The 16,214-nt window shown below is 43.3% G+C and overlaps 1 protein-coding gene across 1 annotated transcript in view; it reads left to right on the top strand.

Annotated features, from left to right (window-relative positions):
- Window positions 1-1,313: 1,313 nt before the first annotated feature.
- The window catches only part of LOC142772259 (uncharacterized), a 50,773-nt gene continuing 35,872 nt past the window's right edge, over window positions 1,314-16,214 (top strand). The window contains exons 1-2 of the mRNA XM_075874455.1: window positions 1,314-2,816; window positions 12,616-12,812. Coding sequence (XP_075730570.1) covers window positions 2,614-2,816; window positions 12,616-12,812 — 400 coding nt within the window. The 5' untranslated portion in view covers window positions 1,314-2,613. The remainder of the gene's footprint in view (window positions 2,817-12,615; window positions 12,813-16,214) is intronic.

The raw sequence follows: 16,214 nt of genomic DNA, 5'->3' as shown, positions 1-16,214 counted from the left end.
TACATTGGAGGTTCTATGTTAAGATAGAGGAGAGCTGATGGGCACTTTTGAAGTCCTGGCTTTTGCTGTTTTACTCAGTTTCGAAAATAATGTCCTTCTTCCTCTGTTTCTTTCTTTCTGTGTTTGTGTGTGTTTATTTCTTTTTCACCTCCTCACTCTTTTTCCCTCTATTCTATTTGCACTATTTCACTTCCAACATTATAATTTCAGTATGTAGAAGTAGCTAGGCTGTGTCTTTTTAACTGCATCCTCGATGTTCTGTTTATGTTTGCTGATAGCTGTTTTCTCAAAGCTTGTGTCTATCTGCTTCTTTCATCGAGGAAATTTCATTCCAGCAGTCGCAACAAAAATTTGCTTCATGTGCCTTCAAAAAGGAAAGCTGGTATCATACTGTAACAGTATGGTTGAGATCGTAATTAGTGCTCGATGACCGAAGTCTTCGCGGAAAGTGCAAAAAAGATTGTTCATACTTGATTTCTTTTCGTCAACACCAAGTGTGGTCGTCGTTATCAAGCTATAGGAGCACCACTCATTTGATAGTTGGCCAATAAGGAGCGCCAAGATGAAAGAAATACTTTTGCTATCTCTACATTCACATTCATTATACTGCAGGATATAATGAGTGCAGAAGTTCCGCTGTATCATCATCATTCTCAGTTTGTTTATGCCCCCCGCAGGAGTAAAGCCTCCTGTAATAATCTTGAGCTTGCCCTCACCTAACGTGTACTTCCCGCCGAATTTAGGCACTGCAATTTATGTTGTGCACTAGAGCTGTCCTTTAATTAAGTAACCTGACTTCATGGTTACATTCAATTGGAGGCTCGTAATATTGCCCCCAAATCACAAAGCTACTACTGTGAAATGTAATTCATTACAATTTGTTACCCGCACCCCTGGTTGGCGAAAAATGTTAAACTTGGTGCGGGTGTACTATGAGTGTTTGTGCCGACATCAACAGCAGTTTTCACTCTTTTCCAGTTGTGTCTGTTCTTTCTGCAGAGCATCAGAGAAGTTCCAGGCTTCGAACTTTTCTTGCTTCTTGTCGCACAAGCCTCTTCTTAGACATCATTCGTTTGCTGGTCATGTTAAATTCTTCTCAGTGTATTTTTCGTCTCAATGTAACATTGTGATGCTGACTTATCCTTGTTTATGAGCTGCTGCCATCAATTGATTATATTTGTAAATTTTTCTATCTTCAATGTTTTCTTATCAGTTTCATATAAACTTCCATTTTCATTCATTCATATTTTATTTGTATGCCTTGTCTGTTTGGATATGAAGTGACGCTTTTACTTTGCTGTACTGTGTAAATGAAGCAATGCTAAAAAAAGTAACAATTAGTTCAGTGCTTTAGTGTGTAATGAAAAGATACATATTTATTTATTCATTTAATATTTACTGCATACTAACAGGGAAACCAGGGGGTGTTTCTTATTTAAACCAATTCCTCTAATTTTATGCAACCTGCATACACTGCCCATCTCCTCGTTCTTTCCATTTTTATATTGATGTGGATGTCACAGTGAACAGAATAAAAAAACCTAATCTTTCGGTTTTATTAAAGCAAAAAATGACCGAGACATTGTTTGGGCACAGAATCTCTGCCTTTTTATTTTTCCACTTGGGGGCATATAACACTCCCCAGAAAAGTATCTCTGGCTATGGCACTGCTATGAATACGAAGTCCATGCAGGGTGGATAAAAGAAAGCATCTGTTCACAAGAAGTAAAGTAATGCTGTGAGAGAAACGATACAACCTTAAGGGTACAACTGTAAACTGCAACCTACAACATTAAGCATACAGTGTTATACTGTGGAATTGCAAAAGTAAAACAATGAAACAATTACAATGTGAAGAAATGCAGAGAAGCTTCCGGCAGGTCACACAACCAAATCCCGACTGCAGCAGGCATATTTTAGATGGGAGGCGATGAGCCTCGAGGGCCATGTTCTCAGATCTCTAAAACTCATGGCATCTCTTGTAATCATGTCATGGTTTCGGGACATTAAACATCATCAATTAGTATTACTGAGAAGCCTCTGTGTCAACTTGGTGGAATAGTCATAAGAATGAGCGGACCTTCCAACCATGATCGCTGAATACACAGACTATTCCACCACTCACTGTTGGACTTCATTCATGAAGCAAATTTGCTTATGTGTATTTCATGATGCCTATCATTATGTCTAAGGGTGGGCAATGCTTCAAAATTATAGCTTGCCTGTTTCGGTATAGCATTAAGGTTGCTTCTGAAAGGTAGTTTATAAGCCGGAAATAGGAGTTCACATGTTTTAAGCCCTTTGGTATTAATGGAAGGAAAGATTGGAACACGTGAGATGTATACGTTAGTGCACTGTTTTTGTCAAAGAACTATTCATCAGGGGTAGGTCGACTCTACCATGCACTGCACTTACAAGTTCATCAACTCTTGTTTGCCTAGCGGTGCCACCCAGCTCCTTGTATTGCTTGACTCGTAATTTGCATTGCCTTCCTGTGGCTATGCAGGTTTCCTATCTACAGCGTCCGTGAAAGAGTACGATTCATTTGTGTCCGTAAAAGACGGACTACATTCCTGCCGTCAGTGCAACTACGTGACCAATATCAAGACAAACATGGTCGTACATGTTCGAAGACACACTGGCGAGCGCCCATTCAAGTGCCACCTGTGTCCGGCCGCGTTTGTCCAGGCCAGCAAACTCGCACAGCACATTCGTACCCACACAGGAGAGCGTCCTTTTTCCTGTGTCCGCTGCAACGCATCTTTTTCACAAAGATGCCACCTCCTTCGCCACATGTCAACGCATCTAAACAAGAAGCGGAAATGATCAGGGTTTCAAAGGTCTTTCTGTGGTGCTTTATTAACTTATTTTTTTATAATGGTGGAAGGTAACTTCTAAAGTGTCTTAAAAAGGTTCAGGAGCCTTCAACTATAGAGCTTTTTTTTTTGCAGTCTATGCTTAAAGAGAGGTCCATCATTGTCTATGCAAATTTAAATGTCTTCAAATGACTTTGCAAGTATTGCAAAACGTTGAGGTTTGGCTTGTCCTGATTTTAGATTTTTCAGTCTTGTGCTTCAGTGCTAAGCAAAATAAAATGAACAAATTTAGTTGCTTTTTATGTGAAAGGTTTACTTGTGCTTATTTAACACACCTGAATTTTATTTATTAATTTCCCACAAAGTGAGCATTTTTTACTGGTGACCTTGTAGCGATGAATAGTGATGTATGCAACAAATGTGATGACTACATTTTATTAGATCACCCTTTTTTGTAGAATTTATTCTGTAACACTTTCGTCACTCTTTCAGTCTAACAAAAACATTACTAAGTTAAGATTTTTCATTGCTCAACTGGTTAAGTAGTTGAAGGGATGAATATGCCAGAAAAATATAGTCTTGAAAACGCATTAATATGTTGACAGTTATATGTTTTCTGCTCTATGTTTGTCATAGCCTCAGCTTCATAGCAATACACTATTGTGTTCGGACGAATTTGTGGAAGTCAAAAATTCTGATGAATAGACAAAATCAGATCATTCTGACGTAAATATACATAAAGATCAGTTGACGATTGACATCGTACAATTGAGGAGGGGCAATGTGGTTCATTTGCAAGTAAATTGAGCCGTATGCATGCCAAATATAAAGGAAAAGCACAGCGTAGCACAACTAATTTATGTTTGTGATTTTTTTTTTTTTGTGAGTTGTATGTTGTCAACAAATGTGTTATACAGCAGCACTGAGAGAGTTAAAGTGAATGCAAGGTTTTCATTGGAATAGATATTGACATGCAAAAGATGCGTGTGCACACAACGTATGTCTTAGAGCAAACCTTCTTAGCTGTATGAACGCCGAGCATCTCAGTTCACCGGCTTTCACAAATAAAGCCTTTATTGCTGTGGAAAATTCGTCAAGCTTCTGTGTCTCGCTTGTATGCTGAACATTGTTTAATCTGTCTTACTACGCCCTTCCAGGGAGTAGTAGGACTGATATTTTCCTCTAAAAACATGGTGAAAGAGGAGGATGTTACTCTGCTGGTTCGGTGGTGGGGGGTCTTAGCTACCAGTGCACCAGTCGTCTTCTATTGTTCGTGGAGTGTACATCGAGCGTAAGGTAAACCACTTTCATGGTGCCTTGTTGTCTTGACAGTTTATAATTTATTAGAGCAGTGTTGTGTGGTGAAGCTGTGCGCCAAACTTAGTGCAAGTGTGAGCGGGACCCCTGATGCGATCAAGGCTTCTTACAGTACTGATGCCATGAGTCGTTCGTGTGCTTCTGGGTGGAACAAAATGTTTTGAGATGGAAGAGAGCTAGTTGATATTGAGGGATGGTGAGGAGGCCTTCCAATGGCAAAAAGTCACAACAGTGGGCCCAGCTTCACTACATTTGCTGTCATCGACTTCGTGACCAAATATGGAACTCAGCTTCCCCAGCGACCCTACCTTTCAGATATCGCTAAAACGTCTTCCTACTCTTCTCCCAACTTAAAAGAGGCATAAAAAAATGCACTGAAGCTCGGTCCAGCCCAATCAGGAGGTTGTAACGAGGGAGCTGGAGAGCATTTCAGTTTCTGCATTCCAGAGAGCCTTCAGCCTTTAAAGGAGTCACTGGAAATGCTGTGCCGATGTACAATTGTCATATTTTAAAAACTTAAGTCTATGTGCCAGAACTGTTGATAAATCTTTTAAAATATTCCTTTCTACACTCTATATTTCACCTTGTAGTGCACGTACCTGCAATGTAGTGTTTATAAAATCAGGGTTTGATGCTAGAAGACGATGGTTCATCCCACCGACAGGCTATATTCACTCATTTACTTTGCAAACACCTTGTCGCTGCTGTCACCCTTTCCTCTGTACGTGTCTCGGCACAAGCTACTGGCTTGTGCCGAGACACGTTAGAAGGGCAGCAGCGCGATGACCCTGAACTACTAGCACTCATAAATTACCTACAAGGGTGAATGAATAGCGTGCCGAAGTTATTTTCGAGAAAGCTGCCGTCATACTGCTTGCGGATAGACGTTCTGTATAAGAACTTTTCACCCGCCGGCAGCAGCTACTTGCTCGTCGTTCCTTCTTCGCTTCGCCGTGAAGTACTGCAAGCATGCCACGACGAACCTACCGCTGGTCACTTAGGTTACGCAAGAACATTGGCGAGGATAGGGCAAAACTATTACTGGTCAAGACTTGCCGGAGTTGTCAAAACTTATGTGCAGGCATGTCTAGATTGCTAGCGTCGCAAACTACCATCCATCAAACCAGCCGGCCTGGTGCAGCCTGTCCGAGTGCCGGCGACACCGTTTCGAACAAATTGGTATGGATTTTCTTGGCCCCTTCCCAAAGTCTGCCACTGGAAACTAGTGGATAATTGTCGCCACAGATTACCCGACTCAATACGCGGAGACAAATGCTCTGCCACGCGCAACGGCAGGTGAAGTGGCGCAGTTTTTCATCGAAGCCATCATTTTGAGACACGGTGCTCCCGCAATAGTCATCACCAACAGAGGTACTGTGTTCATGGCCGAGCTTTTAGACACCGTTTTCCGACTAAGTGGTACTGCTCACTGGAAGACAACGGCGTATTATCCCCAGACCAACGGGCTCACGGAACGTCTCACTAAGACACTGGCTGACATGATAAGCATGTACGTAGATGTAGAGCACAAGAACTCGGACGACATATTGCCCTACGTTACGTTCGCGTACAACACAACTCGTCAGGAGACCACTCGGAAGACACCCTTCAGTCTCCTTTACGGACGCAAAGTTACGACAACGTTAGACGCGATGCTCTCCATGAAGATGATGGTAATGAGACGGACGCCGAAAAGTTTACTCAGCGAGCAGAGGAAGCCAGACAACTTGCCAGGTTGCAAATAACCAAACAACAAGACGATGCCACCAAAAATTACAACCTCTGGCACAGAACCGTCACATACAACGTGGGGGACAAAGTGTAGGTCTGGACACCTATTCGTCAGCATGGGCTCTCCAAAAAGCTGTTGCGAAAGTACTTCGGACCCTACAAGGTTCTGCGACCCATCACTGTCGTCAACTACGAGGTTGTTCCAGATGGCGTTCAGTGTTCGAAGCGCCGCAGACATTCACAAGAGATTGTCGACGTGCTTCAGATGAAGCCTTACTTTCACTGACTAATGGTGCAGTTTTGGTTTTACCTTGCTTTGCGAAGGTTTAACATCGGGGCGATGTTTTTTTTTTTTTTTTATGTGGGAATAATGACGGGCGTATGTGCCAATTGCAGTGACAACGAAGCAGCGCGAGTGTCCTTGGCCGAGAGCAGAGACGAAGTAGAAGTTGCCGTCTTTGTCCTGTGATAGATAAAGCGTATTTGTTCGAGGAGCTTTTTGTGCTCGTCGATCCCGCGTCGTCACAATATGTTCTTGGAAAATTTAGTTTAAAGTATCGAACGCATCTGGTAAGTGCACTGTACAACATTTTTAGTCTGAAGATTTCCATCTTCTCACTCTGATAACTGAGGCACCGCTACTAATTGTATGAAATTACGGGGTGTTCTGTTATAAAACTGACTCACAAGGCTGGTGCATAACTGCTGTGCAAAGGCGGGCGAAACTTCCAATGCTGAAGCGTGTCTTGCTTGGCCCTTTGGGAGTAATGAATGCAATGTCACAAACAAATTATGGCCACCTTAGTTCATGCTATGATTCATTTTGTGAGGGTGCTCTCATGCCGTGTTGAATACTCGGAGGCTAAACCTAGGCATCAGCCACACGTGACCACTCGGCTGTCTATGTCTGGATTTTAAATTAAGCTTGCTGTATGCAGCTGATTTTTGTATATAGTTGCAATCGACTGCACCTGTAAAGTGATCTAATAATTACTAAATTGCAAAATTTATTTGCAATATTATTTTACTCTATACTTAGCACTTCAACAAAGAGAATGAGCTACCATATATATTTCAGCGTAAGCCTCTGCACGGATGTGCCCACAGTACGCTGTCACTTCTCACACAGAAGATACATGGGGGTCCCTTCTGCATATCACTGACTCGGCACAGCAACGGAGGGTAATCTCACACGCATTGGAGGTCGCGGTGTCCCAAGGGATCCCCGCTGACCTCCTCTAAGCAGCGTAACCAACCTCTCGGGCGGTCTCTTCTTTTGGGAGTAATAAAGTTTTGATCATCATCTGCATCTCTTGACATTCTGCTTCTCTTCACTGACAGTTTTTTTGCAAAATTTGGCTTAGTCGCTTTGCTTGTTTTATTGTAAGTGAAGAAAGCCTTTGGCATGTTTATGGAGAATAGTAAGGCAGTATCGTGTAGTTACTTTTCCCACAAAATTTTATTTGCTTGATCGATTAATTTCATTGAGGTATGGCAATTTGGTATCGCTGGGGCTTAAAGGGTCCCTGGAAACAAAATTTCAAAGATGAGATTTGTGTTGTTCCATTCGCTAGCTTGCTCCGCACCGGTGGCTCTGACTGAGTGTGGGTGCAGGCATTGTGAAGAAACTAATGTTGGTCAACATTGATGAAGCTGTTATTAATTATGCATTATGTTAGAGAATTTAGATATAAATTTCTTTATTATCAGATGGAGACCTCTATTTGAAGGATGAAATTGTTACAAGAAAGTTTTCTTGTTATGGCTTCTTCAAATAAATACGCTCCTAATAACTTCAGAAGAAATATGCAAAAGAAGAGTGCCTGTCCTCAATATTCTGGCTGCAATACCCAGTGCTGTCATTATTATCAAGGTCACCACTTCCAATAGTAGCTCATCTTGGAGTGATTTTTTTTTTTGTGACATAGAGCTGCCAGCACGAGAGACTTAAAGGGAAAAAAAGCATGGGACAAGACAAATTGGCTGGACCTCATAGTGCATTATGGTGTCTTACACTTCATACCTCTATGTTTTTTGTGCTTGTACATATAAGTCACAGAAAAGGCACTCAAACCATCTAGTTTCCTTATTAAGGAGTGCTAAGCGGAGGAAACAAATACCGAGCACTCTCATTTGCATGACTTATTTGAATAGCACCAACTAAAGTTCTGTGTCATGGTATAGTCGTCACCAAATTTGTGTGATCTTATTTATAACATGTGCTAGAGTGGTCTTCTAATCAGATAATGTTACTACGTGTAATTGTGCATAACTACTGAATAGCAGAGTAGTCCTTAAAGAGGCCCTGCAAATCTTTTTGAGCATGGTAAGAAAATGCTGCCAATCCACGGAGGAAGGAAAGGTAAGGAGAGGCCCTGACGTCACTCGTTGTGAAGCCGCGATGAAGCCGAAAGTCGGCCATATTGACTAGGCAAATTCTCCTTTCTTGTTTACATATGAATGCGAAGCAGAAGGCGCGACTCCCTCTCCGGCTCGGAAAGCACGTGGGCTGCGCAGCGCGTGTGTCGTGACGATCCGAAACTAATGGAACTGGGCTTATCACTCTGAGCCAGCGGGACACCTTCAGCGAAATCGCTTCGTCCGAGTAATAACAGGGAGTAACAGCTCGCCGACAACGAAGCAACTACGAGAGAACGCGCGCTAGATGCACTGACAACGGCGAGTGCTTTCACGTCATTAATTCAGCAACTGTACAGACAACACGATCGGTCGTGCGCCTTCTACGGTTGCATTCCGCCACGCGGCTGACGCAGCGTCCTACCATTGTGTCCGTGTTGCGCGTGAAACTCACCGGCGTCAGCATTCTGCGACCCTGGTTACTTTGAGCACAGTGCTAGTGACAGTTGAAAGTGGTTGCTGTTACATTGAGATTACATGAAATGCTGGTGGAGAGTGTACCAAGCGGAACAGAAAAGGTGTTTTAATACGCACATGCAAGTTCTTACTGTACATACACAACACGAAACTACGTATGTGCACATGGTCCTCACGGCGTCTTGCTGGGCTCAACAGCGTCGTCCGTTGTCACAAGCAGGAGCACTGCTCAACCGTGACTGACCTGCAAGGCGTTCGTTGTCATTCAGCTTCGACATGGTGCCCAACGCAATTTCGCTGAACACTAACTGCTTCATCCGCGTCATCCGCCGCACGACACATGGATATGCACTTGTTCTACGCACTGTTGAAACCCCGTGATGGACAAAGGTATTTGTAAACGTTGCTAAGAGTAATGTAACAGCCAGGAGAACACTGCGTAACCAATAACGCGGCGCAGAGCACAGATATTGTCCACCACGGCTCAGCACGAGACCTGGGGAGGCACACATTCCGCCGCCAGCCGCGGCCGCTCACTGCTAGACCAGCTCCACTGCGCAACACGTAACCATAACAACGCCGCCATTGTGCCTAGTAAATATGGCCGCCATGGTGTCATTTCCGCCACATTTTTAACGCCCTGCGCCGGCTGGGCATGCCCTCTCCTTACCTTTTTCCTTCCTCTGTGTGCCAATCGGTAGTCGAGGCTCCCTACAACACTTGAGCCAAATAATATAGCCCAGCACGCGGCCTGGAATTCTCAATAAATGATCAAAATCAGCTAAAAATTGCTTTCTCCTCTCTCGACAAATGACAGAAGACGATCAGAAATCACTCGTAGGAATCCCATCTATCAGGCATTGGTTGATTGTAACAGGTGCACTCGGTCGTTACAAAGATCACCGCGGAAGGTCGCGACTTGTCCACGTGTGCGAGCGCGATCACACTAAAAAAGCTGTGCATTCGAAGAAAAAAACAGAAAAAAAAGTGCTCAAGGTCACGAAGCTTGGGTGACAAGTTTTCTTTGCCTCTGCCGTCCCTCTCGGCTTAGCTTCCAGCGCTTTCGTCGGGACAAGAGAAAAGATCATGCAATTGCAACATACGACTAATCTTTGTAGCTCCACTCTCACTGTACGGATGTTTTAAATTTTTGTGACATTGAATTTGTAAGGCAATCTTTAGGTCCGTTCGATTCACCTGCACCGGTCGGAACCGGTTCATGGCTTTGCACGCGAAGTTCAGAAATTGTGCAGCGTGAGTTCAGCGGTGCAGGCACAGCACGACACCCGAAACGAATGACGATGTGCCGACAAGGTGCAGGCCTTATTTCTTTTCGCTTAATTTACACCGTTCAGCAAACACTGACTGATGGCAAATCGAACATGCGGACAGTTTATGAGGCGCAAACATCTTGGCAAAACACACCGCATTTGTAGAGGCGGGTACGGCGCCTAAGCCACCTACGTCTAAGTGCTTAGTCGTCTGCTCAGCTGCACGCGCGCCTGCACCAAGCCGGCACCGTCAGCGAAGGAGGTGCAGGAAAGTCATGAACCGGTGCTGCACCTATTCTGCACCTTTCGAAACGAATGGCAGGGTTCAGCGGTCGTCAATGCTGCACCGCTGAAACGAATGGCAAGGTGCAGCACCTTGTGAACTGGTTCACGTGGTGCAGGCGAATCGAACGGACCTTTTGTAAGCAAAAATATGGTGGCTAGAATTGGGCCACCATATTTTCTAGCCACCATATAAAATATGGTGGCTAGAATTCTAGCCACCATAGCAAAAAGCACACCACCCAGTTCTCATCCACTTAGGTTTTCTGTATTGAGAGATTATGTTAATTTTTCTTTTACAAGTTATTCTAAATAATGTGGCATGCACCGACATGCAAGTTTCTTGATATAATCTGAGAAACAGTTGAAAGAAAACAATTAAACAACGGCTTGATTTAGAGGTATATATCCAATCCATCGCAGTTTCCAGACAGGAGGCCCTCGCTGGATACCTACAGCACCTACACCTTACAAAGAAATAAAAGAACATTTGTGTCATATATCTAACGTACAGTTACAGTAGTACACCCCGCCGCGGTGGTCTAGTGGCTAAGGTACTCGGCTGCTGACCCGCAGGGCGCGGGTTCGAATCCCGGCTGCGGCGGCTGCATTTCCGATGGAGGCGGAAATGTTGTAGGCCCGTGTGCTCAGATTTGAGTGCACGTTAAAGAACCCCAGGTGGTCTAAATTTCCGGAGCCCTCCACTACGGCGTCTCTCATAATCATATAGTGGTTTTGGGACGTTAAACCCCACATATCAATCAATCAGTTACAGTAGTACAGTCAATGAGTGTTTTTCAATGCAAGACTCGTGTCACACATCACAACGCGCAATGTCTTCACGCAGAGCGACAAGAGCACAGATGCTTTCGAAAATTGTTCAATGCACAAAACGAACGCTGGAGACTTCTAAATAAATACCACACCCCTTGCACGCGATAAGCATAGTCGGAACATATACAGATCGAGCCACTCGCGCATTCCATACTTTCAATACTTATATGCATGCTCATTGCTTTTATGAAGAAAAAATGCAACAAGAAGTAAAATTCGAAACCGAAACCACAATGCGCATTGCCTGTCACGTGACAACATCACAATTGCGCAGTTGTGTTTATTTCCTATTCATGTGTTGGGGGGACGCGCCACTTTTATTTTCCGAACTCGTGTGCGGCGTCAGTGAAGCGGCAACCTGGCATTGACGTTCCGGAGGTTCGCGAAGGTGTCATGGTGTCATTTGATGCGTCAATGCTGAGTGCAACGGCAAGTGTCCTCGGGTGCAGTCGTGATAGCCGCGCGGAACGTCGAACGCTCGCAATGGACGGCATGACTATCACGCGTGCATTGACCGGCAAGTCCAAGCTTCGTAGGTGACGTACTGCTGCACGTTTGTTTTCTTTGTCACGATTCCAAACAAAGCGAAGCATGTTTACACATAATATTCCTTGTCTGAAATGTTGTCCGAGCCCTCTGGGCGGGTAATCTCGAAAACGTAGTATGCCATTCAAATGTAGCAGTGTGTGTAATTAACGCATTGTTAGAGCGCCAACGTGTCAAACGTAACATTGAAATGATGGAATATTATTTGGATAATGAATGTTGAGCTGAAAATGAACGCGCTTAAGTAATCAGCGAAGTAGTGCACGTGTCCGTGTGCCGCTACAACTAGTAGTAGTTCGCATTGCTACTTTTCGTGGCAATCTCTGTATCGAGTGATGACTACGTTTGTCTGTGTTATGAATTGTTAATTTGGTCGAACCTCCGCCTCTCGTGTCCTTGCTTCTGTTGGACGCGTGCCTTCCGAGCGTATTCAATTGTTGCATGCAATGCCAGTGTTCGTGCCTCATTGCCACTCTTGCGAAGGCTATAATTATAACGCGAGTACCTAATTCGTTTATGTGCCGGATATGTGTGTTAGTAACCGGTATAACACAACGCACCCAACATTGGCATGTATTTGCAGTCATTTCAACATCTCCATCAGTGCCGTATTAAATAATTAAATGATTTCTGTCAAGGCTTTTTTGTGGCCTTTTAATTTCCTAGTGTTGCTGTTATCTACATTGACTTTGTAACCTAGACGCGCCCCTTGCTGATTGATGGAAGATCATTGTATTAAAGTATTAGTTAATACAAAAACACGTTTGCACTTTCACAAACGTGTTGTTTTTTATCTGCTAGGCCATTGTCACCTATGCAGCTCATTTTAATCGTGAAATGGTTTTGACAAGCATTTACGAAATCATTGCAAGATTTGTACGAGTTGTTCAAGTCGCTAACAGATTAGATGCCGCGCCTAACATGTGTAGATTGCTGTGAGGTGCAAAACATGCCCTCTGACCGATTGCACTGTGCTGCTGAAGTGAATTTTCAACTGGCCAGGTTTTCTCTTTCTTTTTTGTTTACTCCAAGGACGTGCCATTCGGAATTCAACATGTGCAACCAATGTGGTTGTCTTCTTTAACTGCCACATACCTGGTGGCATGCAGAAATCAAGGAAATTATGAAGCATGCCTACTACAATCCGGGGCGCGCTTGCCGAGGATTGCAGAAAATGGAGGTTAGTCCTGATCCCTTGGGCAGGAAGTTAAAAAAACTGCTAGGTTTTAGAGCAGTGTGCCATAATAAGCCAAATATAACACTAGCAAGCAGTGTAGTTTACTGTAAGCAATTTTTGATCTGCAAATGTATGCTAAGGATAACATTGTGTAGTAAAATCACTGATTTTCTTGCTTCAGCTGTGATCTCTGTGCTTTTGCATGCTGACCCGCAGGTCGCGGGATCGAATCCCGGTGGTGGCAACTGCATTTTTGATGGAGGCAAAAATGCTGTTGGCCCGTGTGCTCAGATTTTGGGGCACGTTAAAAAACGGCAGGTGATCTAAATTTTTTGAGCCCTCCACTGCAGCATCTCTCATAATCATATTGTTACGTACAATCCAAATGGTGTACGAAGAGCTGTTTATTGTGGCTAACTTGCGCCCGAAAAGTAAAGGAAAATGTAGCGGCGTTTCTAACAGGCGATCAGCAAAAGGGGATCAATTTCCGAGAAACCCTGGAGCGGTACACCACTTCTTTTTCATCAAAATCTCATGCTGAGGAGGCACGCGCCGTCACGACCTTTTCTTGTTTCATTATCAAGCCACTGGTCTCTTGGGGGGGCGCACGAACTAGCGCGCATGGTTTGAATACTGCGTTTGCCTTGCGTCAATATGGTGTTTTGGGACTATAGAATCCACATATCAAATCAATCTGCACTGTTGCAGGAAATTGCACGCATGAAACATTACTTGAAGTGCGTTGTGCCAGAGACCATTTAACTCTCACTTTGTTACAATGAAGCTACATTCATTATGAAGTTAAGGTTCTGGCAGTAATGTCACCACATTTATGGACTGCTGCTTTGGACCGGTTATCTTGAAATGAGAGAAATTGGGTATTCGTCTTTTGTTCTCTTTAATGGCTGAAAATGTGGGGAAAGAATGGAGTTCTTGCAGTGTGTGAAGTTTATACCTGAGTGTCATAAAATTGTGCCTCTGTTTACAAAAAATTTGTGGAAACTGTATATTTAACGATCCATACTCTTTGTATGCATACTCAATGTACACTTTCAAAGGACGGGGTGTTTTTTTTATAGAATATGCAGATCTTCACAAAGCATTCTATGGTAGTAAGGCACCTGTAATTTTCACTCACGAATTCCATGCGAGGCCGAAATACTTTTCTCCGGGTAAAATGACTGTTGTGACTTAGAAAAACTCATTACCTTTTTAATTATTTACTCGAGGGCAGGTGCTTATAATGCAAAGCTATAAGGTGTGCCAATTTACGCCATGCCTATTTTTTTAGAAGTCGCAAAAGTTGCATGTAGTACAAAATGTTCATCATCGAATTTTAAGGTTAAAATTAAAACTGATTGTGCAAGACACACGAAGAGTGGGTGGATGGCCTGACTGTTCCGCCGTGCCTGACCAGAATGACGCGTTGCAATGAAATGGCGAAGTTCGGTTGAATGCAGGTGGGGCCACAAGCTTTCGGCAAAAGTTGCAATTTGCGTCACCTGGGCCTCTGTATCACCTTACTTTGATGCTTCACAGTTTCTTTCAAACTGTACAAACAAAAAAATAATTTTATCAATGAAAAACATGCAACATCAATATTTTCTTTGGCTGGGCAGCATAAAACTCAAGGGCAGTGAGTGCAGCATTCCATGCAGACAGGTGACATTGCTTTTGTGCATCCTAAAGAACACCTGATGCCAAATTTGGAAACTCGAGACGCTTGTGTTGTACGATGGTCCTGCTTGTGGGGCCCACTTCTGATTGATCATTAGGGACAAGTGTTGCCTATAAGATATTTTAATTTAGTTTTAAAGTAAAAGTGCGTAATCATCAGAGTATTCAGGTGAAATGACATATTTTGTTGTTTCACGTAGACAGGGGCCCCCTTGTGAAGGTGGTTTTGGCTGCTTACACCAAGAATGCTTTTTTTTCTGATGTGGACGCACTCAAAGCACCTACATCATTTTAATCTTCTCTGCCTTGGAGTTGCCCTATTTTTAAATAGCGCATTCAATGTCACTAAAGCCTGAGCACACATAGTCTTGGACATTGCCCTGCTGTGAGAGGCTAGTTTCGTATGGTATTTATATGGATGTTTTGAACTGATGCAAAATCGTTTTGAATTAACGAAGCTAGCAATATTCATACAGTGCATCAAAGCATTTCAATTTTAACGTTACCAGGTGTGAAAGCTACTAATTACTGTAAAAAATTCACAAACAAAACCTTCACTCCAAGGGGTTCTTTAAGTTAAAAAAACAAACAAACACCCATCGCATTCCAACATTAAGCTGCGTCCTCATGTATTTCAGAATTCTCGCTGATTTTTCTGACCAGATTCTGCTACATACAAGTTTCGTCATTTCGCCCGTGTGCTCAGATTTGGGTGCAGGTTAAAGAAACCCCAGGTGGTCGGAATTTCCGAAGCCCTCCTCTACGGCGTCTCTCATAATCATGTAATTTTGGGACGTTAAACCAACATATCAGTCAATCAATAAAATTTCGTCACTTCCCGTCACGAGCCATTTCGGTGTTCCGCCTCTCTTTTTTGCATGCCGGACATGATCAGTTTCAATTTCGTCATAGAAATTAGATTATGAAAATCTCAAACTATGTGCTATTTTTGTGATTTCTAATAACGGTTATGCTAAAAACTATCATGCACTGCAATTTCCTAATATAACCAACTAATGTAAAGTCAATGATTAAAACATTGCTAAGAGCTTTTGTTAATTAGTTGTATAAATATTTCAGCTGTGGGAAAGTATGTCTGCTTTAGCAGAGCGGTGTTGTAACTAGTTAATGTAAACACCGGTGCACATCGTGTGCTCATGTCATGAAAACTTTAAAATGAGTCTTGAAGAAAAACTTGGCTACAGAGAGATTGGTACCCTTGAAATGAAAGTACTCCCGGATACTATGTTCTTTTCTTGAATTTTTGTGTTAATGACTTACCTATTCTAGTTGTAGGTCTGCTTAAATATTTGTTTATGAAGAACTGTTTCAGTGACCCACAACGTGTTTTCGCCCACAAAGCCTGTCGGGAATGCTCAGCGCAAACCACGCCTGCAGTGTTCGAGAAGCTTCAGGACTGTAGTACATCGTTTTGTTAAGATTGTGCCCACATCGCAAACATTACGGATTATTTTGGAACCCACGTGGCCACTAGTGATATCGGATTATTCGATAGCACGTGTATAAATGCCGACGTGCTTCCCCGATTGTTAATTGATCGATGGCCGGCGTTCTGTTCGCCATTATTGGTGCCCATGTGTTGCGGTAATCTGACCTTGAGTTTTCTGTCCACAAGCCCGGCTGAATAAACAGTTGCGTCTCAACATTAAGTCTGCTCCCTTCACCCACGTAACGACCTCATGACAATATCCTAAGCTTTTCCTGCGA

This window comes from Rhipicephalus microplus, chromosome 9, assembly GCF_043290135.1.
Source record: "Rhipicephalus microplus isolate Deutch F79 chromosome 9, USDA_Rmic, whole genome shotgun sequence".
Lineage (NCBI taxonomy): Eukaryota > Metazoa > Arthropoda > Arachnida > Ixodida > Ixodidae > Rhipicephalus > Rhipicephalus microplus.
Note: the sequence above shows the minus strand (reverse complement) of the source record. Positions and strands in the feature narration are given on the sequence as shown.